Genomic DNA, 25,898 nt, shown 5'->3' on the forward strand with positions numbered 1-25,898 from the left:
GTCTCCGTCTCCCGCCTTCCGGAGGAGGGGAGTGGTTTGTCCTGCCACCCCTGTGTCAAGTAATTCATCAAAAACTTTTGAGTCCTGGTAAAATGCATGTTTTTGGTCCGTGCTGAAAATGGACGTTGGTGTTATCTATGGTGTGAACGTGCGTTATCGCGTGGCCACGTCACCGAATATAGACGTGTATACATTTCTATTGTGAAAGTACAACGGAAGTTTTTATTTTGAAACCTGTGTCCTGCTTCTCCAGCTATCTGCCTGATAATTGACGCTTCAGCAGTCTGGAAATAGTACTGTTGCATGAAGCGTGCGTTGCAGAGGGATGGACGTCAGACGCAGAGAGGACGGAGGCAACGTAAACATTCGGATTGATCGTTGATCGTTCTATTCTTTGCGTCAATGCAACGGAGACACACCGCAGTGAAATCAGCCTTTAAAAATAATACTGACAGTGATGCGGCACGAAGTTGCAAGGTAATAGATGTCTTCCAGTGACCACTGGCAGATGGGCTGATGATCTGCAGCTCCAGCTCTGCTAAATTAGGAAGAGAGAGTCTGTTCTCTAAATGACCTCCTCATCAACAGGATGCTCCCTGCAGCCACTCGTCTGTTTGTGAAAACACCAGAAAGCTTCCCTGTAGCATCATTTACCACGAGAGGCACGGAGAGCACTAAAACTACCAAACTGCTCAAGGAGAAAACACAAAATCAACTTGATGACAAGACTATCTTTCCTCCCTCTCGCCTTTCTGCTGCAGCCGGCATAATGACTGCCTCCTTCTGGAAAAGCACACACTCTTTTTTTGGTTAGAGTGAATTCTAATAGTCGTTTTGTGCAAACGAATAGAACATCTGAGAAACCCTCAATAGCTGTCTTATTCCTTCAATCACTTGAAGCCACCCTGATCCATGACTGCAAACATAATCATTCTGGAAATTTCAGCAGCAACACTCAGGATCTGCTTAGTGCGGGGTGAAGACGGAGGGACTGGATGGTTCCAGGTTCTCTGAGGTGGAAGGAAAAACCTTTTCGTTCAGTTGCCGTCACTCATCTCATGACGGTGATTGTCACTTGGTCTGGAGATGGATCTCTGACCACAGTTCACATTTTTGTCTGACATCTGTCAGAGAGGCTTTTGGAGCAACTTGTGCCATATTTACAACTGCCCTTGCAGGTGGATGCTGGCTTTCTGCAAGCGAAAAATGGACACTTGTACAGGCCACATGGAGGGGGGGGGGCCTTACAAAGGTGAAAAAAATGGACGAGCTGGTAGATTTGAGGGGAGAACTTGTAAATAGAACGTGAGGATTTATGCATAATATATTTGAATCTGTGTGTAAAAACCTTCTGCTGTAAAGTTTGACTAATTAACAACTGACAGATTCCCATTTGCATGTGTTCATTTTGCTGCAATAAATGCAAATGTACAATAAAATAAAATAAAGATGGATTTTTTCACAAAATATTTATTGTAACATAAATATTCTGACGAGTCTCCATTTCCAGCTCATATAAATGTAGACATTTACTCATTTTTGGGAGATTATTGATTTTTACAGAATGGTCATTTCTCTGAGTTGCACTTTGTTGACGCAGTTATGGAGCTGTGATTCGCAGCAGCAGATTTGCGCAGATTCAATCGCCGATTTGAGGGTGTAACTCCAAATTTACACATGCAAATGGGAATTTGTTAGTTGTGATTTTATTTGTCAAACTTTACAGAAGAATATTTTTCACACAGATGCAGATTTTTGGTCTATTTTACAAGTTCTCACATCAAATCTCCAACCTCGTCCATATTGACACGTTTTTATCTGCATAGGTCCACACAAAATATCAAAGTCGTCATGAGGATTCCCTTTATATATTTTAAGTTACCAAAATAAAAGCACAATGAATTTGCCTGGGTAAAAGCAACTTATATATGAGATACAGTTGCAGTGCTTAACATAAATAAACTGAATTTAAAAATTCAATTACAATGGAAGACATATTGGTTTTTCTAAGACATATTTTTTTAAAAGGAAAGCAAATGTGTGCCAGTACAATTTCACTGAAACTACCCTTAAGCACAGCTGACATCCTTGTTTTTGGAAAGGGAATTTTATACATGCAAATCTGTATTATTGTCCTTGATAAATGTTTCTTGTGAAAAATGAGAGCCAGTCATAAATTAATGTATTTATTAGGCAATGGTGATCAGATTCTCCAAACTGCTCCTTTCTTTTTTATTCTCTATATCACATAAAATGTTGTGGGCTCATAAAACCTTCTGTACTATAAAAGTATAAAAAAACTGCTGTAATTTCTGTGTGGAGGTTTGACTGACTGCTTGTGTATTTTTATGCCAATACAAGTTTTTGTTCTGTAAGAATTTATTAATTCAAAATGTTAGGAGAAATGTTGAAAAAATATATTGAATGTTTTATTAATCTGGACCGTTCGAATCAAGCTTCAGGCAAAGATGAACACAAATTTTACAGTAGATAAAGTAAATGTTCACTTGTTCTGCAGCCTTTGTTGTTTTAAATGAGGATTTAACAGAGTTTAAACAAGTAAATCCCATTTTTGTTTATGTTTTATTACATCATTTTTTAATCTTTTATTCATTCTGAGACTAACTTACAGGAATCCTCTTATATCTCAACATTTTTCATCAACTTTAAACTGAATTTCTAGACAGAGGGTTGTAACTTCTCCAAGAGAAAAGAAAATGTTGCAGAGACCTTTAATTTTCTTTCCTTAATTTTCAATTTATTTCTTTTCATTTCCACAAATTAACAAAAACAAAATCTTGCACAAATCCGAATACTCGTGCAAGATCTTTTGCAGGGAGAAATTAAAGGGGACTGAAAGAGGAAAGTTGTTAATTTGCCCCTTTAAATGTATTGTATAAAGAGTTTTTAAAGTTTTATATATATATATATATATATATATATATATATATATATATATATATATATATGTGTGTGTGTGTAGAATGAGAAAAAAAAATATTACTGAAATGTACAATGACTAATCCAGTGTTGGCCTCTTATTAGGAGTTGAGTTTATGACCATGAAGGTCTTCATCTGAAATGTTTGGTATCCAGAAAATCTTAGAAAAAACATGCAAGGCTAAAAAAATGATTTTGTTTGTGTCTTGATTAAAAAGAAGGGCGCATAGTTCATAATTATTAGAAAAGCGAGTTTAACTATAACATAAACCATTTTTGTCAGATGACAAAAAAATATATTTATTTTTTTTATAGTTTAGAAAACAAGAGAGACGGAAGAAGAATTTTTAAAAAAGACTGGGGAAAAGTGGAATCAGTGGTCATATCTCAAAGTTTGCGGTCAAACATTAAGAGGCTCCAAAGTCTCACATTTGGACCGTGTTCATTTCAGGGGCAATGGGACTTTTTCCATCAACCGGCAGTTGGCAGGACATGATAATCGGGACGTATGTGCAAACAGTTGGAAGGACCCAATTACTGTTAAAAACTGGAGGCTAAAGAATTTTTTCCACCTTCTTTTCGTAGGTAAAATACTAGATGTACAAACAAAAAGCTGATGACCACCAGAGAACCCAACATATCGCTTCAAAATGTGTCTTAAATCCTCCTGCTGACAATTCTTTTTGTTGCAGAAATCATTGGTGATTTTATTTCTATTAGTCTGTCTTTGGAATTATCCTCTGACATTTGCTCGCTGTCTTTTTCCACATGGAATAATAAGGCTCCTTGCAGCTTTGCACCACACCCTCTGCTCTGTGTATAAAAATATCAAAACAACAGGCATCCTGCCACTGGGGAAATGCCACGTTATTGAATATGACACCATACCCTATTGCTGTTTTCTGTCTGGCAAAAAAGTGGAGAGGAGAAAAGTCACGGTGATGCGAGCGAAGAAATGCCTTCTCTAGATGGAATGAGTCACAGTATCTTTTTTACATCTTTTTTCTGTTCGTTTTTCTTCTGTAATCTTTAGAGTGCATTCTATTTCTGGAAAGGAAAGAGAAAAAAAACAGCCCACATGTACACAAAACCACCAACAGATATGCACATCAATGGCTGCACACGCACACCGGACAGATGGTTGGAGCCGCGTTCTGACAGAGGCTAAAGCACAGGGGCACCTCCGCTCTTCAAAGTCTCTTCTCTCTCTGCTTTTTCATTTGCCATCTGTATTCCAAGTACACCGTTACCTAAAACAAGAAGCTTGCCTTTTTTCGGATTTTAATTAGAAGCAAACTGGTAGAAGGTTCCTTTTGCCCTCTGCCATATCACGAACCCCTTTGCTGAGGCAAGTCTGGCCGTTTGAAGCAGTTGGCGCACCGCAGTCCGGAAGGACGTGATAAAAAGGATGCGACGCAACAGCTAAACCTACAACAAGAACAGTTTGCTTATGGGTTGAACGCTAAAAAGCATTCATCCCAGTGTTTTGCTGTTTCTCTTTCTTCATTCTAGTATCTTCCGCCATTTTTTGCCGCTTGACTCCTCCTACTATTTCTCAGCCATTTTAACTGTTCAAATGTTCAGCTCTTTCAGCTTTTTCCAGCTATGAATTTTGGTCCTTCAAATCCTTGAACTTTTCAAGATGTTCCAGGATTTTTGCCTCCATTGCACGTCTATGGTTTGGTGCAGAGGCTCGCTGGCATTTTTCACAAATAAACATTTTTTGGTATTGGGCTGTTTTCACTTTATTTATGCTCAACTTTGATCATTTCTTCATTTCTTTTTGCCAATTTGTCATTTTAATTCAGCAACACAGCGTTCAACCCTGCATTTTCCTGTGGAAATGCAGCTCCTTCTAGTTGCTACGTGGATTATCTATGCATCTGTTTAATGTGTGGGTTTGCTTACAGGAATCCAGCTCAGTGAATGAACAAACCTGCAGTGTGTGTGTGTTTGATTACCCAGCAGATTTCTCACCTCTCTTTCTGCCGGGCTCTCGGAGGAGCAGTCATTTCTCTTTGTCAGTCTGACAGTGTTTGGTGAAATGATAGTGGGTTTTAAAGAAAGAGTGGCTTTGTTGGGGGAAGGAGCAAACAAGAATAGCTCTGTTTCCTTTCATCATCATCCCTTTACTGTCACCTCTTAACATTCTCCTCTATCACCCTCTGTCCTTTTGTCCTTTCCCTCCTTACTCCCCATCACTACTTTTTCCATTTCTCTTTTTAAACCTCCCCACCTCCACCGTTAATGCTCCATCTTCTCTTCCTCTGTTTCCTCTTTTCCACCACAAACTGTGCCGGCACATTATTAGTAAAGCAGCCAATGTGCCTGTCGGGGTATGTTAGGGAGAGATAAGCACAGGTGGAGAGAGTTACATAAGCCTCTGTTGATTACTGTGGAGGAGAGGAAGACCAGGGAGGAGAGGAGAAGAGGAGAAGGAGAAAGATGGATAGCTGTGCCTTAGTAGGTACAATGTGCTCTAATGTTGCTTGTATTGCTGGCTCGCATTTGATAAGTAAGACCAATCTGTTGGAGAACTAACAACTAATGAAGAGTTGGACTCCATAAATGTCAGTTTACTTGGTTAGTCGGGTAGCTATGGCACAGTTTAACAAATGAAAAATGCACATTTCTTTACTTAATGTTAGGTTTGTCAAGACATTTAATCATACTACACTGAATGTGGACACTTTTTTATTCTTTAGTTAAAATGAAGCAGATGTTTCAATAATACATTAGGTTTGAACCCTTCAACATCAGAGACGTCTCCTACGACTCATAGATGGCACTTAATTTTTAACATACTGGAACTCTTCAGTCGTTAAGCATAAATCAGCTGATTCTGGCGCAGACAAAAGCATCTTTTTATATCGGCTTTGCACCCTTTACATTAGTAATGTGTTACATATTGGCCCAAAGATGCTTTTCTCATCAGAATTAGCAGATTTGTTTTTCAGTTTCTTTAAATTTATTTCCACAAATCAACAAAACCTAAATATCTTGCACAAGTTCTAATACTGGGGGAAATGAAAGTGAACAGAAAGGTGTAAACTTGTTTACATTTTTGGAGTAAAAAAGAAACATTTTTATACATACACAATCCTATAAAAATCAAAACGGCACTATATCTTAACATACTTATACATGTCTGAAAAATAGCATATGGAATGTTTGTGGTTTATGGTAATTGTGTCAGCATTCCACGACTGTAAAGTGTTGCATTTTCTCCACCTCAGAATCCGTTGGAATTATGTTATTTGCGTAAGCGGTTGAAGAGTTACGTGATCGGAAGAATGTGAACACTGGAGCTACAGCTGTGCTGTTAAAGGGTTAAATGTTTAAAAAAAACAAATGTCTGCAAATGGGAAATTTTTCCAGAGATTTTTTAATGGAAATGAATTCTTCGACAGGTTGATTAGTTACCCGGCTCATGTATACAGAGCTTGGACTTGAATGTTTCAGTTTTACACAGAGAATTACTGACTGAGAAAAGTGCAATCATTTATTCTTCCATTTTGAAAGGATGTAGAAGCCTAATAGCGAGCTCTACTTATGACATTTTAACTTGATGTACACTAGTTATTTTTCAAAAACTAAATATTAAAAAAGAAATGAAAAAAAAAAAGATTTACGTCGAGACAAAATCCAGAAAACTGTCAAGAAAAGCTGAAGACCCAAAGAAACAGTGAAAGAAAAGATTCCTCTCTCATCTATGTGTTCACCATGAGCCTTTCAGATGGACATACCTGGTCCTCTTTTCACTCTCAGGTGTATATCTTTATTTCTCTGCTCCTGCTTCCTGTAGGTTTGTATTCTAAAGTGGGTTTTTGTAGCGAGCCTTCATCTGTATGCCAAACATTTGTCTGGAAGCTCTCCAGCAAAAATCAGCTTAGGAGGAACTGAAGGTCAAACAAGTGTGCGGATTAAAGGACAAAATCGAGTCTTCTCTTCTCAAACGCGCCTCGTCTGAGGAAAGTGAATGAGCAGCGCTCTCTGCACGCCCTTAACTACCACCGAGTCGCCCTTGAGCAAGGTCCCTGGACTTTCCAGGCATCTTTCAGAAGCAGAATGATGTGAAACTGGGCTGATACCAAATAAGAAGTGAAGCATTTTGCATGGGAAATGCTTGATGTTTATTAGAAGTGGTGAAAGCTCCAGCTCCAGCTGTTGCCCTTGAACTGCTCCAAGCACACAGAAATGACTGTTGATTCCAGCTTGAATGACATGACATGTTCTGGTTTTTGATGTGAACTCTGGGGACACTCGACCTTAAATGGGATTTTTGCTGCTTCTGAACGTCTCATTTAAATGTAAAAAGTTGGCACAGACTAAAAGAAGATGGAGAAAATAGAGGCACTTAGCATTAATTAAACAATCAGCTTCAAGTGGAAGTTAACTGCTGTGCTTTAGTTCTGGTTAAAGCAGTCTGGGTGGTCAGGGAAGACTTTGAAGTGCTTTGGTCTGAGCTCTGAAATCAGTTTTTTTTACGTCAAAATAAACTCAAGGGAAATGTTTTCCATGTTTAAAAGAAAATATAAAAATTGTGTTTCTGCAGAAAATAAGCCACGCATTGGTTCCCATCATTTTACTGATATTCTTAGAAAGAGCGATGTGGGGAGATTGAAGTTGGTTGCAATTTGCAGCTTTTTCACTACAGGTCACTTTTGCAAAGAGCTACTGTCTATCATACAGCTTTGCAGCATCACAACCAAATAAAATCCTTCTGATGTAAAACATTAAAAAGGAAAATACCCTGAGCTTAGATTGTAGGGGGAAAAAAAAGAATTTATGAATCAATCAGCTTCCATCTTAATACATTTTTATGAATTTTTACCCATCTTGTCAATTCTACAAGTGGTTCCATCTGTAAAACTAGTTTTTGTGTACCTTTGCTACAAGATAAATAACCTTGTGGTTCCTTGCAGCTCACTGAGAAAAAGTGTACAAACAGGGGTTTAAAATGGTCAAGGTGCTTCTTTAAAAAATTAATTTAGAGCAGGAAGCCCGAGGGAGGCCAATGGAAATGGTTTTTCAAAAGAAATGGCATAAACAGAAATGTGGAATAACAATTAGGAGAGAGTTTTAGATATAAAAACACAATGAGTGAACACAACCTTCCCATCTCTCCTTTATCCAGCCTCAGTCACACAGACATGCTTGTGTGCACACAGTCTTATGTAAATAGTCTCGTTGGCAGAGTTCTTCTGTCACAGAGAGCATCCTCTGGGCCATCCAGGCAGTCTCATTAAAACGAGACACTGCAACCGCAAACACATTCGAGTGCACGTGTACACAAATGCACATGTATACATACAGTCAATAACACATAAAGGAGTCACAGTCACCAATGAAGGGCCTCCCGGGAAGCAAATTTTCCTCTTAGCTGGCAGTCAAAAATATGTTTCCAAGGGAAACGGCTCAAATGTCACCGAGAACAAAGCAGGAGGCCCGTGTGGTGTGCAGAGGAGATGAGAACAGACTCAGAGGCTTTAAGGGAGGGATTGAGTCGACCAATAACGATGCTTATGTTACCAACATACAATATATTTACATTTCTACCATTTTTCTTAATGTGAACTCTAAATATTCATCTAAAAGTAAACTAACTATTGCTTGTTACCAATAATAGGAGTATTGTGGAGCCAAGCAGAGAGCACGTCGATTGATTTACTGAAACGCAGAACAAACAGCGAGTGGAACAGGTGAACCCTGTGAAGTAAAAAGGGCCCCTTGTCTGTTTGATCTGTTGGCCCTGCAGGTGGCTCCCGGGGTGTGGGCTTCATTCGCTTTGATAAGAGGATAGAGGCAGAGGAGGCCATCAAGGGCCTGAACGGCCAGAAGCCATCGGGTGCCGCCGAGCCCATCACGGTCAAGTTCGCCAACAATCCCAGCCAGAAGACCAGCCAAGCCCTTCTGTCACAGCTCTACCAATCTCCCAACCGCCGATACCCAGGCCCCCTCCACCATCAGGCTCAGAGATTCAGGTGAGTGCCTCTGCTGAGACTCAACAGGGGATGCCATAGATTGGGAAAAGTACAGTTTCAAGAGGCAGACTTTTGTCTTTTCAAATAACCTTCTACAGCCCGCTAAAAGTGCTAAATAAAACTAGGTGGTTGGTTCATCGATAAATTTAATCCAGAAAATAGTTTCACATCAAAAAAGCCAGTGACAGCACATGGTTGCAAAGGGAAAACTACTCCTCCAAATGCTGCAGGTTTTTGAAAGCAAATCCTTCATTATTTTGTTTAAAAAATGGCTTGCGTTGCAGTTTTGGAGCCCATTCACACTTGGGAACCCAGCCTGCTCCTGTGGGAGTTTGACCACAAAAACCTCCAGTGCGTTTGTGGGGCGTTAGCATTCCAAACTGTCTTTAGGTGAACCACCTTAAAAAGGCAGACCGCACGCAGAATTTTGCTGAACTCTGGTGTATTACGGTAATTTTTGTGATCCCTGAATGTCTTGATGACAATGTATCCAAATTAACAACGGCAGTTTCGTGAAACCCCTATGCCATATTTGATGTCATCAAATCCAGCTGTGCCACTGACTGTATAGAGAACTGGACTGAGTGACTCTTCCTTCCTCGCGTTCCTGCTGGCTCCAAGAAGCCAAAATCCCATAGACTTCTAGAGAGAAATAAACAGCTGTTACTCAGTCATTCCATTGGTCAGAAGAACCGTTCTTGATCAGATATCTTTTTTTTAACATCCTCTTGGTTAGACGGGTAGCTGGCTGCAGAACAGATGGCGCCCAGACCCTTTGTTAAAACGTTTTAATGTAAATAAACGGTTTAGTGAGCAAGATGGGCTTAGAAGGGGGGGGGGGGGTCATTTCATTCCTTTTAAAAAGGATTTTAACAAAAGGGCTAAAATTAGTAAAACTGTTAACCCTGTTAGACTGGAGCTAACATGTTACTAACGTAACATTTCAACCCTTAATGCGACCAGCATGAATCAGCTCATTCTGCTGTAGAGAAAAGTACGGTGGCCGACAGGGCTCACACTGCGTATAAAAGAAACAACGGCATTACCGGCAACACAACGACATAAACCGCAGCACAATGGAAATGACAAAGAGAAAATGAGGACTTTTTTTTACCTACCAGGAGAGAAAAAAACAATTCAGTTTTGAACTATTCCGCGCTCCTGAGAGCTACGTCATATTTGGACTAGATTAGGGTGTTTTCTTACTAGATAAAAAAATATCTTACAAATATATGTTTGTCTAAAAATATAAATTTACCCAGTTCTCCACATAGTCACATCTGCAAAGCTTTGTCTTTTTTTTAAAATTACGACTTTTAAGTCGTAAATTTACGAGAAAATAATCTTGTTGATTTACAAGCTTTTTTCACGTAAATTTACGAGATAAAAACCCGTAAATTTACAAGTTTTTATCTCATAAATGTACGACTTAATATCTCGCAAATTTGCAAGAAAAAAAGTCACATATTAACGAGAAAAAACACCAAAGTTTTCCGTTTATCTGAGCTTAGCTTGAAGATGAAATACGTGGAACTTTTTGTGAAGCTTTATGTCTGGATAGGTTTAAAAAGCAGAGATTCTGAACCTTTTGGTGAATCAAAATCAGATTATTGTCAGTGTAGCCGGCATTCCGGGGTTTGGTGTTGGTAAAGTGGAGTTTCATCTGTAAAATAAGGAGCTCAGAGACACTTTTGGGTGCAGAGGACCGCTGCAGCCTTTATTCTCCTTTTCATTCACAGAACCTGAAGTTCATCTGTCTCATTACATCATGAACCTGTCATCGTAACACCAATGCAGAAGCAAACAGTGTTCCATACGCCCCTTCCTGCAGATGAAACATCCCGTTTTAACATAAAACAATAAAGAGGAATAAAAATAGTCTGTTATATTAGCATTAGAACGTTGAAAATGCCAAAAAGTGCTCCTCCTCCTCAGACAGAAGCATCACACAGACTTAGAGATCTGGTCTTTAATGGAGGAAGAAAGGATTGTAGTAGACAGCTGCAGGGACACCGACGTCTTCATCAACGGCTGCAGAGATCCTGCAAACCACCCATCAATAAATAAAACGTTAATAAATCGTAAACCAAACAAAGGAGCTTCCAAACATTTGGAACATTATCAGTAAACATTCAGCTCACCTGTTCTACTAAGTTTAGTCGGTATGCTCTGCTGCTGCGCGGTGTTCACTTGCTGCTGCTCTGCATGCTCACTTCCACTTTAATCTTGTAAAATTACGAGTTTTTTTCTCATAAATTTACGACTTAAAATCTCGTAATTTTACTCTTTTTTTTTTTTTTGATGGCCCTAAAACTCAGTTTGAAACTGAATTATTTTTTTTCCGCCAGTAGGAAAAAAAAGTCCTCATTTCCTCTTTTTCTGTCATTTCCGTTGTGTTGCGGGTAATGCCGTTGTGCTTCGGGTAATGCCGTTGCGTTGTTTCTTTTGTATGTAGTGTGAGCCCTGTCAGCCACCGTAGAAAAGAAGCTTTGAATCAAGTGCAACACTTTATGTTAGTGATGCAGATCCGTGAAAAGCCATTTTAAAGTGTTGCTTACCTTACCGCCGCAAGGCCCACTTTTCTCAGCCGATCAGCTTTTTTGACCGAAATGAAGCGGGCGGGACTTCAACGTGGGGTTCCGGACCTTTGGTTCTGTCTAATGATGTCTGGGCACCATGTTTTTTTACCGTAGTTATTCAAGTTATAAACTGACCAATCAGATGCCTCAGCAAAAGTATGTGGTCTCTCGTCAAATATCGGAAACATTTGACAGATTCCCCTGAGCCCGCTTTCAAGTGGTAGGGGTGTGGCCTTCCAACAACCTCAGTCCTGATTGGTGAAAGTGGTTGCCATAGAAACGTTGACTAAGACTGGCTTGAGCCAATCACTGCTTTCTGACATTGTCTGGCTCCAACATGGCGGCGTCCATATAGTGAGAAACGACTAAATTGACTTCATTTGGTTGGAAATGAAAGTAAAGCTTTTCCTATAGGTTACACGACACTCGCTCCAGTTCTCATGTTCAGTCGATGGTCTGAACGTCAACAAAACTGCTAACAGCGTACACTGACAAAGAAAATGGTGTAAGACAGACTGTTTGTACCCAAAGGTCACAACCTGATCATGCCTGCATGCTCCCTTTCTTTCATTGACAGATGGTAAAGTAAGAGTTACCGTTATTTTCTGTGTTGATGCTCCGGCCTAAACCTCTACCAACATAACGTTGAAGAGTCATAACCTTGTCAGGAGTAAATTCACCCAAAAGATGCAGGAAACTCTTCCCAAAACAAACAAAAAAGATTAAAATCTGATTACATTTTACTAAAAAAGGAGCTGTTAACTATGACTCCTCTGTTTAATCATCTGTTCCAAAAGTTTCAACATTAATATGAATAAATGATGTCTTCATACTGAAAAGCAACTGCTGGTAGAGGGAACAAATAGGGCTTATTAAAACTCTACTTGATATTATTGTGTAAATTATGAGATTTAAAGTCTACAGAGGAAAAAAACACAAGTATGAATGATTAATCTCAAGCTTCACAGCAATTACTCTCATTCTTGTAAACAGGCTTTATTTGGAAAACATTGCATCAAATGCAATTTAAAGATTGTAGAAACTCAGGATGTGACTCCCACACTTGGAGAGCATGACTCATCGCATTGTCTTTGTTACAACAATGATGCACTTGCCTCCTCCAGTGAGCAGTCATTGGAGCAAATTTAGCTAATGTGTGAACAACAGTTGTGGGTTCAGAACCCGGGCCGTTTGTCTGGCTCAGAACCCGGCCCAGGTGTCAGAGAATGCAGACGGAGCTTATGGGGGGTTCGCCTTATCAGAGAGGGGCTGATTAGAAGAGACTGTAGGGTTCTGTCATTCACAAACACCCATATCCCTTCATTTCATTCTGCCACCATCATTTCAACTCCCATTCCTAATTTTTGTTCCATTACATGCTCAATCTAAACAGATTTTGGCCTAGTTTAACAGTATTTTGATATGTAAGCAGGATATAGAGGCGTTATGAATGCAAACATGTGTATTACAAAAATATTTAAGTCTTTTCTTAGCTTAAATTTAACCGACTATTGACAGTTTCTCCTAAAAATTCATATTATTTCACCCGAGTGACTTAAAGATGACACCAACCACTCACATATTGCACTGCATTCCATCATCAAAATTGAACATAGCTTATGTATTTATACAATTTCTCTCTCCTTGCTGTTTACTCTCCATCAAAGTTGGAGCTTGGAAGGTATTTTTCTTCTTGAGCAGTCTCCCTGGTGTGACACCTGAGCGATGTAGCGTGGCTGCGTGTCTGTGATACGCCAGGCCAATTTACAGGCTCTGCAGGAGAGCTGTCGCTTCCCATCACAACTCACAACCACAGGACACTTCCTGACTGTGCTGTGTCCCCGCACTCCTGCTTTCTGCTCTTCAACCCTTCACTGAAACGTCGACGCTGCAGGCTGGAAATGTGCTTGATGTGCACTACTTTGCTCATTGTTGTCTAACTTTTATTGAAAAAAGAAAAAGTCTTATTTTCATCACTAAATGTGTGGTGCTTTCATTTTTATTTTGTGGAACCTCCGTTCTTTATGGAGTCGTGTAAAAAAGTGCGGCTTCGTACGTAAATCCTGTGAGACTTAACCATGTTGGCGCGATGCTCCAGGTTAATGTGTAACATGTTTGCACGATTCCTCTCCAAGATAGAAAACATCAGCTCAAGGACAATACAGCGAGCACGAGAGCTCAGCGTGTTTCCAACATTCACTCGCCAACTAATGGTAGTAATTAGCAAATTAGCCTTATTACATCCAGAGCAGGAGCCAATTTTAATTTCACAGATTTTTGTTTAAAAAAGAAAAAAAAAAAAGAATCAACCCTTCCTCCATTAGGTGCTTTGACAGAAAGCACAAAAGCCCCATTGTTTATGTGGAGCCTGGAAAGGCGACGTGAGGAGATGGAAGAGTGTTTGCGTGGCGAGCTTGCATCAGTCGGACTTCACACGTGTGAGAGATGAAGGGAGGGAAAGAGGGCTCGCAGCAGGTTGTTTTGTTAAGGCCCAGCGGCCCGGCGGCCGGCAGATGTGTTCATGCTCCCCGGTCTTCTGAGCTTCCTCTCCAATTGACTCATTTACCCACAAAGCAGAATGCTTGTTCCCTTCCCAGACTAATGGGCTAATTGCCGTTTTAATGAAGTCGTTGGGTCCGTCTCTCTACTGCAGGTCTTTGTTTGCAGACTGCTTTCATGGTTTACGCTAATTCTAACAGAGCTAAGTGCTAATATGTAAGCAGACTCTTTAAGCAGACGAGGCTGTGTGCTAGTCTATAACTTTATCACAAAGGTTTGCTTAAAACATTTCTGATCCCGCAGGATTCCATTGTCCCGCTGTTAGTGTTTTTCCATTTCAGTTGATATTTTGTGGAGTGAAAAAATGGTGATTGCAGCCTCTTCATTGGATCCATCTGCCTTGCTTTAATTGATAGTTTGTGGTTTCATCGGTGCAGACCCAGTTCTGTGGTGTAAATCTCTGTGGTTTTTACAAAAAGCTGTTCCAAAGTAAGTCACAAAAACTCACATTTGGGTCTATACTTTATGATTGTCTGGAGAACATGAGCCAGTAGTCCTCTCATTTAACAGTCATAGGGGTCACAACACACTGAGGAAAAATGATTGACTTTTAACAAAAGGTTAAGTTTGATAGGAATGTATTTGCATTCGAATGTCAGACTCTGTGCAAATGAATCAGATTTGACTCTGGGACAGAGGATACGCGTCGAATACGCGTCCATGGTACCAGGTCCACTCCCACAACCTGGCTTCCACGCGTCACTGGACAAGCCGGACAGGGGGAGCAGGAGCCCCCTACTCGGTATAGACTGCTGGAAGGGCGAAAGATTGGCAGATTTTTATACCCGTCACACAATATGCCAATCGTGTCTTAACTTTGCATGATTATTGGGCTGTTTACATGCAAATTAGTGATTTGTGCATCAATTACGTAATTCAAACGTCATTAGTGTGCTGTATACGCAATATGAAATTAAAGCATCGGTGGTACATGAGTGAAGACATAAAAAGCCCTTTAAACATAAGTGGAAGAGTCGTGGAAAGCCTTTATTTGTCTACGCATCTTGCAAAAATCAAATACAATTGCATAAGATTTGTACGTTAATGTCGTAGAAACGAAATAATATATGTATAAACTGTACAACTCTCAACCACCCAAAAAATTCGGACATCTGCGCACATTGACAAATTATGAATTATGAATTAAGTGTATCACGCATCAAAAGGACTGAAATTTCATACATGGAAAATGCACAAAATGAACATAGTGCCGATGTCACGTGTCCTTTACATTAAATAATAAATTGCTTAAGACTTTATAGTTTAGCGGATCAAAGAAAGAGCTCCTTTTGTTTGCTCATCTGGCGCCCGCAGCCGTCCCCCAACTCCATCTGGACGAAGCTCATCTGCTGGACTTTAAATATGTAGTTGTAGAGTTAGATAAAGGAATTCTTCTCTAAGAAATCTGGTACATCGCGTATCCGCCTTGGGGGTATAATCCCTCCTTCACGTGGGCACCCCTGAGGTTTCTTCTTTTTTATCCAGAACCAGTTTTTTTTTTTTTTTAGGAGTTTTCCTTATCAAAAAGGAGGGTCTAAGGGCAGGGATGCTCAGCCCGTTCAGTGTAGTTTTACTAATTTCTATTGAATTGACTGATTTCATGTTCTTGTACAACTACCGGTTTGAAGCCCATTGAGACAACTATGTTGTAAGATTGGGCTGTAGAAATAAAATTGAACTGAATTTCCTTCAAAAGACTTGTTAATAACAGTTTGGTGATTTGTCACTAAATACTCTTCAAATTTGGTGCCTGAACAATCTTAAAGACCTCGAATAAACATTTCATGATTCATTAAAAAAAAAAAACAAGAAACTTGTTTTGTCAATTTTGTGAAAATGCCTGAAATTGAGAAAAAAGTCTTTCTTAATAGGGTCAAAGCTGCAGAGTTTTTAGTGTTTTCAAGTGGTGCAAGTGGAGGCAGCTGCTGCTCAATAAGCCAGAGCCTCTGTCCATTAGGGTAGAAAAGTTAATAAGACATGAGACAGGCCAGACCCATGTGAGGAATGAAGGTCATTGAGTCACCAAGCGGACTGCCCCCGTCCACAAAGGCCTGCGTTTAATACGGCCCACAGGTTTCTGAGGCCCGGTGCACACAAACAACCATTCACTCTGGACGTCTGCAACGGTTGCAGCCTCCAAAGTGAATGTGCAACCACATCTGCCCCCCTTTTGAACCTCTTTGACAAAACACTTAGCTATTCCACCTGACCCGCGTTCAAGCCCAACCTCAAAAGCAGATTTTCCCATTTTTTGCCCAGTTTAACATTCAGTTGTCACTTCACGGAAAACCTCCAAATCATAGCGAAACCTCTCACTCACCATCATTGGAATGCCGAACCATAACACTGACAGACCTCTGAATCACGTCCGGTCATCCCAGTTACTGTCATATCAGATCATTTAAATGGAACTATTTTCAACCACATGCTGGTCCTCTGCATTTTCTGCTCTCGATGCATCTGTAGCATTGCAGCTGCCTGGTACAATGCAAAGTTCACACCCTACCTGTGCACTTCTGTGCTGCTAAAAAGCACTTGCACCAGAATGGTTCCTGTGAGAGAGACCAGAAAACCTGCAGACTGAAGTGATGGTACTGTTGATTTGTTAACTGATGATAGCATTTTGTGGTGGGGCTCCTCGGTGTAATGGACCAACCACAGATGAGTTTGTTTGTTCATGAGTGAGGAGGACCATGAAGTTCCTACAGGGCCTCAACATTAGTTCCATTGAGTGAGTCGACCATCTGCCCGCCATTAACCCCAGAACCCTCCTTCTCTTTACAGGCTGGACAATTTGCTTAATATGGCCTATGGCGTAAAGAGGTAATTAAAAACTTCACCGAATGCCAGATGTCCATGTTGACTTTTCCTTTTTTTTTTCCATTTTGTGTTTTCTTGCATTCTTGCGTTTTGAGTTTGACTGTTGTTCAAGGTCATTTTTATTCTTTTGTGGTTTTTTTGTGCTTTCCCCAGCGATTTTAAGTTTCATCCCCACCCCCACGCCCGCCAAAAGACTTGAGGTGTTTGAAAGACTCTTTGTTTCAGTGGTGGTGACTTTGAATTGTTTTGATGGTGGCAAGTGCTGGTGATGTTTGGGTTGTGTTGGGCTGTTTCTGTGTTCTGAACAGATTTTTGTTTGCAACTTACATTTCTATGTGCGCTTTGGATTCATTTTTTCACGCAGAATCAGATTCTCCCCCTTTGTTTTAGTCTTTTTTTTGTTTGTTTATGGATCTTTTAGTGTAATTTAAACCTCACTTCTTCCTCTTTATTTAAAATGTGTGCATCAAACAGCAGCTGTGGTTGATGTACAAAGTCAAATAATAATAAATTGGAATGATTTGGAAATTACTTTTAAAAATAAAATGCAAAACAACACATTTTCTTTGACTTATTTCACTGCAGACATGCCAAAGTCTTGATATTAATTAGTAATTTACTCTCCTTTTTAACATCAGTCTAATTTATTTTGTTGAAAAACTTACACTCAAGTGTTATAGGTATAGGAAAAAAATACATCTCTTTAAAAGTATAATTTTAACAGCTCATTTATGCTACTAAAGCATAATCAATATGACTTAAGGGGTTGAAGAGAAAAGAAAAGCATTGAAAACATCAAAGCATCAATGACTTACAAATAAATGAAATGTTCAAGGTTAGACTTTAACCGAGACTAGCAATGGGTCAAGACCAAAATAAGTCAATAGTTGATTAAAAAAAATCACATATTTGAAAGAAATTCTTGGTAAAGGGCTACATCTGACTCATAGTTTTTATTGTAAAGAACATTTCTTACAACTAAACAATATTTTTACAATAGATATTTTCCAGGAAAGTGAAACATTTTTGGCATCAAGTCAAGACTGCTCACTAATATTTCTGTTGAGAAACACAAAAAAAACACTCAATAGTATTATATCCTTAAAGAAAATGTCCTTTAGTATCTATCAAAAACTAGAGGTACAATGATTCATTTTAACAACGATTCGACATTTGTGATTGACGGTTTGATTCACTTATGATCTTGGTTCATTTTAAATGATCCGATTTGATCCGATTCACTAAAATGGATCCAGAGCGTCTTTAGCCAGACGTTCATCCAGTGTGACGCAGAGATGAACACCTCTGTGCTGAACAGAGCAGGTGACGTTTTCCAGATTTCTTCTATTTCTTTAAGAGAATCAAGTGTAAATGAAATATGTGTCCAAACAAACAAGCAAACTAGAATGAATGGCAAATCTATTCACATTTTAGTTTCCTAAAGTTCAGCCCACTGTTGTTTTTCTACATCAAAATAATACAAAGTAAACATTATTTAGACATTCTACTATCCAAATGATAATTTGATTATTCGATCAACGATTTATCTCATTTTAAAACAACCTTTTTTTGGTATAGCTCGATTCTATTTTGCCCCAGACATATTGATCTGGTCGATCCAAGGAATTTAATTGTTGCACCCCTATTAGAAACATTACAATCTGGTAAAAATTGTCACATGCCATTTTTTTATTATTGTATGTTTATTTAATAAACAAACCATTGTTTTTTCTTCTGTAGTAAAATACGTCAAAGTCACACATTGAAGATGTTTTTTCCATATCTTCATAGCAATAATTGGTTGGATGAAGCTGGATCCCTTGTAGAAAAAGGAGATTCTGATTCACTGCAGACGCCTTTTTCAGTCTCTTTCCTTGTGCATCTGTGTTTACTGTTATTTTTTTTTTCTTAAAGGTTCTCCATAAATCAGACTTTTAGTGGCATTTTGCATGTTATCAATAGAGGAGACATCATCACTCAGCTGAGCAGCTGCAGCAAACGTCTACTGGAGACAAACGGCTCTAAAAATACTACAGTGTTTATGTACAAATATTCATATTTGGATTGATGAGGTTAACATTTACAGTCCACCTCCCTCAGTTAGCCCTTTGGTCACTTTGGTCTGAACATAATTTGAAAAGTGAAGTTTGTGCTTGATGCAGCTTAACTGCCATCAAGTTGTAAGTGTTATTCAGTGATCTGGTGTTGGTGAAATGAAAGAGAAGGGGGAAAAAAAGCATTAAGAACCTGAAATGGTTTAGCCATAGAAAGAACAGAAAAGATATGTGGTCAGTGACGCTGTTGCTATGCAACCAGTGGTCTTGTCTGTAACATTGGTTGGTGTTTTGTCCTGCACATTACATCCAGGTCTGGATCCTCACATACATCGTCCAGAGAGCTCGGTTCACGTCCTCACGGTTAGCTAGTCTCCAAGCGGTCACCTCGGGGTCAGATATGGTGTTTGTATTCCAGCCACTTCGTGCACAGAATATTTAGAAGGTCATATGAGATTTAGATCAAAACAGATAATGTACATCGATGGAGGACCTTCGATAAATCCATTTCAGTGTTCTGAAGTTACAATGAGACATGCAAATAATCTGAGACATGCATGAATGCAGATGAAAGTGATTATCCTCCTGACGTCACATTAAAGTCCACTCAGGGCCCAAACGCACAGTCTATGAGCTATGCACCCTACATGCTTATGAAAGGCCAGAGGCAAAGTCTGCGTGACCAAAGTCATGCAGGAAGGTCGTAGTGATTGCCGACCATATATAGTTACTGAAGAGAGACGGCTTCAGGCCCCGAGCAGCGAGCAGGGCGATCGATCAGTGCCACGAGCTCGGGAAGGGAAGGGAGCAGAACAGAACGCCCCCCGGGAGGGGGAGGAAAGGGAGAAATACACTTTGTACCTTAATGCCACTGGGCTGTAAAGTGCTTCCATTTTCCATTTATTTGCCCCCCCCCCCCCCCCCCTCCAGAAAGCAGGCTCGTCTAACAGCTGCAGCAAAGCGGAAATCTCAATTAAAGTACTCCCAATAATGCTTATAGTAGTTTCTAGGAGAGAGGTAGCATAAGAAATGAACCTTTTATCTCATTTACCTTTTATTTAAAAGTGGTGGAATCCCCCCCCCTCCCCTTTTTTTTGCTTTGAGCGGAAAGGCAATTAAGTGAAGTCAACTGAGGATTCAAATCTCTTGCATCACAAGAAAAAAAGGGAAGATTAGGAGGTGAATGGGAACAGATTTAGCCGCCTGCTGCACGATCTTTGATACATTTCTAGCTGCGGGTTCAATTCAACAACTTCCTGCAATTTAGCTCCAAAAGCAGCCACTTGAGGACACAAAGTGAGAGTCTTTGTCTGCTGGAGTGCCGCTCAGCACAGGCAACGCCGTCATCAGGCTTGACAGGAGACCTTTCAGAGCCGAGCAGCCACGGGAGCATTCGGAGACAGCAGACGCACAACAAACCTCAGCGTTCGTTCAAATCCACGCAGCGTCTGCACAATACCTCCCAATCAGTGTGGTTTAGAGATTAGCGTCTTCATGGTTCCATCAGTCATTAGGCTGTAAAGTGACTGCAAGGGTTAGCTTTTTAATTTAGACTGAGAATTTGATCATCGACTTTAATTTTTTGTTGTTTTTTTTTTTTTGCTCCTGTCATGCATAGCATACATGCAGACGTGTCATTTCCTGCTTGAAGACGTTTGTGCTGACTCCTCCCTCCCTGCTCTGCCTCTGTTCTCAGGTTCTCCCCCATCACCATCGACAGCATGACCAGCCTGGTCGGCATGAACATCCCCGGCCACACCGGCACCGGTTGGTGCATCTTTGTGTACAACCTGTCCCCGGATTCCGACGAGAGCGTGCTCTGGCAGCTGTTTGGCCCCTTCGGCGCCGTCAACAACGTCAAGGTGATCCGTGACTTCAACACAAACAAGTGCAAAGGCTTCGGCTTTGTCACCATGACGAATTACGACGAGGCGGCCATGGCCATCGCCAGTCTCAACGGCTACAGGTTGGGCGACCGCGTCTTGCAAGTCTCCTTCAAGACCAACAAGACGCACAAGTCCTGAACTGTGCCAGGTAAAAGCAGCGTCTGCTCCCAAGAAGAAGAAAAAAAGATGTATTGCCCCCAGCCCCCAACCCCCCAACCTCCACTCATTCCTTAGTCCCCAAAGCCACCACACCACCACCCTACTGCAGCCATCCGACACAGCAAACGCCAACCGGAACACAAAGAAACCTACAAACGAATTGAACTCGAAATGGCTTATATCATAACTTTGGACCTATAAGCCAGTGTTGCCTAAATATTTCAAAAATGGAATGATTAAAATGTTCACACGTTTTTGGAAGCCCCTGTGATATTACAGAGCTTCTCTTTATTGTAAATCCTTTATGTTTGTTGTGGTTGTGTTGTTTTTTTTCTCTCTTCTCGATAAACAGTAGCAAATCCCTGTATGCCCTTATTTCAGAGAAGAGAAGGATCTTTTTAGATTGGAGACTTTTCTCTGTCTTGATTCAGGATTTGTTTTTCTTCTGTAAATCCGGATCCACTGTTGTTAGTATTAATGCCTCCCCCATCAATGTACGGGAGAGGGAGAGAGCTTTTTTAAATTGGTAAAACCACTCATTCACTTTTAAATGTATATTTAAGAATTTCCCCCTTGTCGACTCCACGTGGGATTCAACGATCCCGTTAACTCAGATGTAGGAAAAAGAAAAAAAAAACAGATTTCTAACATTGTTTTTGTTTTGTATCGCAAACAAAACACGTCTTTCCTCGGTGGGTTTCAGGGACACGGGGCGCGGGAGGGGACGGGTTCCTGTTCACACGTTCAGTAATTTAAGAAAAAAAAAACACTGTTGCCAAAGAGAAGATCTCTTTGCTTGGAAAAAGATAAAAACAAATAGAAAGATCTATTTTTATAAATGATAATTAAAATAATAACTATTGAAGCATTTTTACAAGAATCTGGATTTGAAAAAAAAAAGAGAGAAGAATATTTTGACTGGCTTACTGGGGGGACCGGCGGGTGGGAGGGGGCACCACCTTGTCTTGTTGTTCTGCCGTGGTACTTTATAGAATCAAAGGTTGTCTGTTTTTTTTGGGAATCCAAGTTGGTGGAGATTTTCTAGACCGAAGGTTTTGTGAAAAGGGATGCAAACTGAGGCGAGCGATTTTGGTAATTTTTCACATATGTACTTGTGCATAATTATTCAAACAGCGATACCCAAAAGGAAGGGGAGAGGGGTCTTTCCAAGGCCTGACCAACCTTATACTTCAGTGCCCAAAGCATTAAGTCCCTTTTGTCCACTTTTTGCTTTGTCATCAGATAATATGGGAAATTAGTAAATAGATATATCCTCATCTATCCATTTAGAGAGCATACAACGTATATCATTTTCTTCGCTCTGCGTTTGTGAACTTACATTTGAGAAGGCGTTCCTTTTAGCGATCAACAGTAGGTGCTAATTCCACATTATTCACATATCTTAAATATCCAACTTTGTTGTTCTATGTGTTGTTTAAAGAAAAAAAAAGTACTTTGATGTTAGCATTGAATTAAGCTGCTGTTCTTTGGTATTTGTTTCATGTTGGCCCAGAAATCTGATGTGACTTTTTTGGGTTCTTTTTGCTTAATGAGCAGATTTTATGAATTTGGGGCCTTGTAAGAATCACTGATCAAAGTTTTGTTGTTTTTTTTCTATCTTATCTTTTCTTATATTTTTGGTTGGTTTGTTTTATGTTTGGCTTGCTGAAGTTTAGGTTATTTGCTGAGCGTAAAACGTTTGTCAAATCTTTATGCTGATTAGCTAGTTCCGTTAGTCTAGATATTTGTTTCCTTAAAAAGGATCAATGAGAACTGTGTCTTTATTTGCTGTGTACAAATAGATGATATATATAAATATATATATAGTCTACATTTGTTTTACGATATCTACTGTATTATCTGAGTTGTCACTGTTCTTTTTGTTCGAGCTTGTCTTTCATATGACAATTTATTATGGAGTGGTGGTTCAGTTACTTAGAAAAACTCGTGAGGAAGCTGTTCAATTGTTGTCATGTTGCTTGTGGAGAAAAAAATAATAATTGGATAAATTTTCAGTTGACTACTGCGGCAAAAGAAACCGAACACAGCTTAGAATATAACTGTATTCGTTTGACACTTGATTTACTATTTCTCTCTTTTTAAAACTATTTATTTTTCTATTTATTTGTATTTATTCTATATTTATTACTTTGTTAATTTATGTGTGTATTTATTTGTTTACTTGTCTGTGTAATTTGTGTGATTCTGGTACAGGGAGGGGGGCGTTTCTGAGCAAAAGGGAACAAAGCGACTAGTGGAGAGGCTCTTCCAGTAGTCCACTGCACTGAGAGAACTTTTAGTACGTTTGTGCTTTCTACCAATATATCAAAATTACACTAAAAAAAAAAAATCTAAAAGTCAACAAAACTGAAAAAAATGTCTGGAGGGTCGGGGGACGCTCTTCCCTTATTACTAGAAACAGTTACTCGCTATGCATAACCTAGTTATAGTTCAATTTGCTATTGCTTTTTTCTTGTCTTGTTAAACTGAAATCTTTAGATCTTTTTCAATAAAGTTTAGTCTTGATAGAATGTTATAAACAGTCGTTCTGGTTCAATATAACCTGTGATAAGTTTGTGTAGTTCTAAAAAAGCCACTCCGTCCACACCCTCCCTCCACTTACTACCGCTTTGTGATGAAACCTTATGCAAAAATGTGGGTCTGAAAGCATAGTTTCCGTTTTCTTTCTGTCTGTTTGTATTTAAACCTGTCAGCTGTTGGAGGCTTGGGCACATTCAACTCAAAAATAGCGATTTTTGTTTTTTTTAGGCTCATGGACTAAATCGATTGAAATCACGCAAGAGTCAGAGGTTATTTTTACGAATCGTCATCATGTTTTCCAACGACATAAAAAGAATCTTTAAAGAAATAAAGAAGTTAGCGTTGCACACCGACTGCTTTTTGCAGCAGCTGTCTAAGAAATACTCTGGAGGGATAAAAAGGGATTGTGCTGATTCTATATTTTATATACTCGAATATGAAATATATTATATATTTTGAAAGGTCAAAGGGGAATATTCCAGACGTATAAATATAAGGAATTGGATTTCTTTTTGTTCGTTTGTTTGTTGCTAGAACTTAAAAAGGAGGTGCGTTCGGGACTCGTGCTCTCATCCTGCATCCTTCTCGCTCACATCTCACTCATCCAACAGTCACCCGATCATCATCCGATCACAAAGTTCTGACACCATGGCGGCACTAAACGAACCAGACCCCTTCATGCTCCCCGTCCCCCGGCGGGGGCTTGAATTATGCAACGACCCCGGTAGAATGTCCGGATGTGTGGGTTTCCTACTCTGTAAGACTTTTGGATCTTACGATGCGTGCCTGTGTTCCGCCTCAACCCCGTTTGCATGACTGAGTGCGTATGTTTGTGTGCATGTTCCTTTGCTTTGTCCGTTTGCGTGGAGTAACCTCACCCCTCAGATGTCTCCTGTGCACATACGTGTGTGTTTCCCTGAGTGCATGCGTGACGATCAGAGTGCTTGTGCCAGAGTGACTGAGTGTGCATATCAGGGTGTTTGAAACATGGGGCTGCGTCACCTCGCTCCATGCCCGACCCCTATGGCTCACACCATCCCCTGTAGCGCCTTATAGTGGCAGCCTGCCAGTAGGAACAACTCAGCCAGTAGTGGAGGAGGGAAGGTGAACAGAGGAACTCGGCTCTTCTTGTCAGTTTTCATTTTCCTCCTGAGACGTGTTTGTTTACTATCTGAAAAATCTATAAACTAAATCTTTAAAGACAAAAAAAGACGAAAAAATCTTCACGGGGCCCCATGACTTGCGGCTCCCTCTACTCTCTCCTGCTTATGTTATTACTTAACAATTATCAATGATGATTATTATGATTATTATTGCTATTATTCTTAGTATTCTTATTCTTATTATTAATCCAACTACTGCGATGAATGACTTCATGTTATCCTTGCTAGTTTAGGTAATTTCTGAAACTGGAAACAAAATAAAAATCTTGCTGTAAATGTTTGTTTTTTCTTTTTCATAAAACTGTTGTGTTTGAATTATTTGTACTTTTGAATGTTGGGACAATAAAATGAGGTGTTAAGAGCTCCAATGTGTCTTGTCATTAACCATGAAGCGATTTTCAAACATTTTTACACCAAATAATCTCAATGAATTTTCCTATTTCAGTTGTTTTCCTGATTTATTTTGTCCAGTTTCCACTTTTATTAAATCAGAGCGGATCGCCCCTCCTCTCGGGAGCATTAACATCCCATAATGTGGTGTTCGATTTGACACATTTGTGCTGAAGATTGCAGAATAAAGATTTAGGAAAGTGAAAAAAAAGTACTTTACTTATTGACGAAGAACTTGGAGGAGGTTAAGCATGCACCACTTCAAGTTTTCTTTTATTCTTTTATCATGAGCAGAGAGGGATTAAAACAAGATTTTTCAAAATAAAAGCCCCAGAGAAAGAAAAAAGGTTGTTTTATGAACGAGGAGGAAAAAAATTCTTTACAGAAAGGTTGGACATCCTGAAGATGTGAAACCTTATTAAAACTGGTTTGAGTTCATTACAAGATCAATAATGAACATATTTAGTTTTTATTTTTCCCTTTAGAAGCAAACAACACCATTTGCTGATGTCATTAGGGAGAAGTTTTAAAACTATTTGCAGTCATCTTTTTACTTTTTAATCGCTAAATTAAAAGTGTCTAAAGTTTGAATAAAAGTTACACTTTACAATGTTAGTCAGAAATTAATTCGTAAACTTCAAAATGTGTGTTTTTTGGGAGACGTTGCCTTTATAATTTTGATTGGATCTGCTTAACCCTTGTTCTATCCTTGGCACTTTAACGTTGGGAGTTGGGTCATCTAGACCCACTAGACAGTGCTCTGAACCTTTTTTCTTCAATGATTTGTGATCTTCACTGGTGTCCATGGATTACATGAAATCTT

General features: G+C 39.6%; 1 protein-coding gene across 12 annotated transcripts in view; it reads left to right on the top strand.

The window, feature by feature from the left end:
- elavl4 (ELAV like RNA binding protein 4) overlaps positions 1 to 25,053 on the top strand; it is an 88,036-nt gene extending 62,983 nt beyond the window's left edge. For 7 of the 12 annotated variants that reach the window (XM_020702754.2, XM_020702749.2, XM_011474549.3 and 4 more), the window contains 3 exons: positions 8,690 to 8,924; positions 16,847 to 16,885; positions 20,633 to 25,053. In XM_020702754.2, coding sequence (XP_020558413.1) covers positions 8,690 to 8,924; positions 16,847 to 16,885; positions 20,633 to 20,960 — 602 coding nt within the window. In that variant the 3' untranslated portion in view covers positions 20,961 to 25,053. The remainder of the gene's footprint in view (positions 1 to 8,689; positions 8,925 to 16,846; positions 16,886 to 20,632) is intronic. The other 5 variants (XM_020702750.2, XM_011474550.3, XM_020702753.2 and 2 more) reach the window with 3 other exon arrangements.
- The last annotated feature ends 845 nt before the right edge of the window (positions 25,054 to 25,898 follow it).

The sequence above is a fragment of the Oryzias latipes genome, chromosome 4, assembly GCF_002234675.1.
Source record: "Oryzias latipes chromosome 4, ASM223467v1".
Taxonomy (NCBI): Eukaryota; Metazoa; Chordata; class Actinopteri; order Beloniformes; family Adrianichthyidae; genus Oryzias; species Oryzias latipes.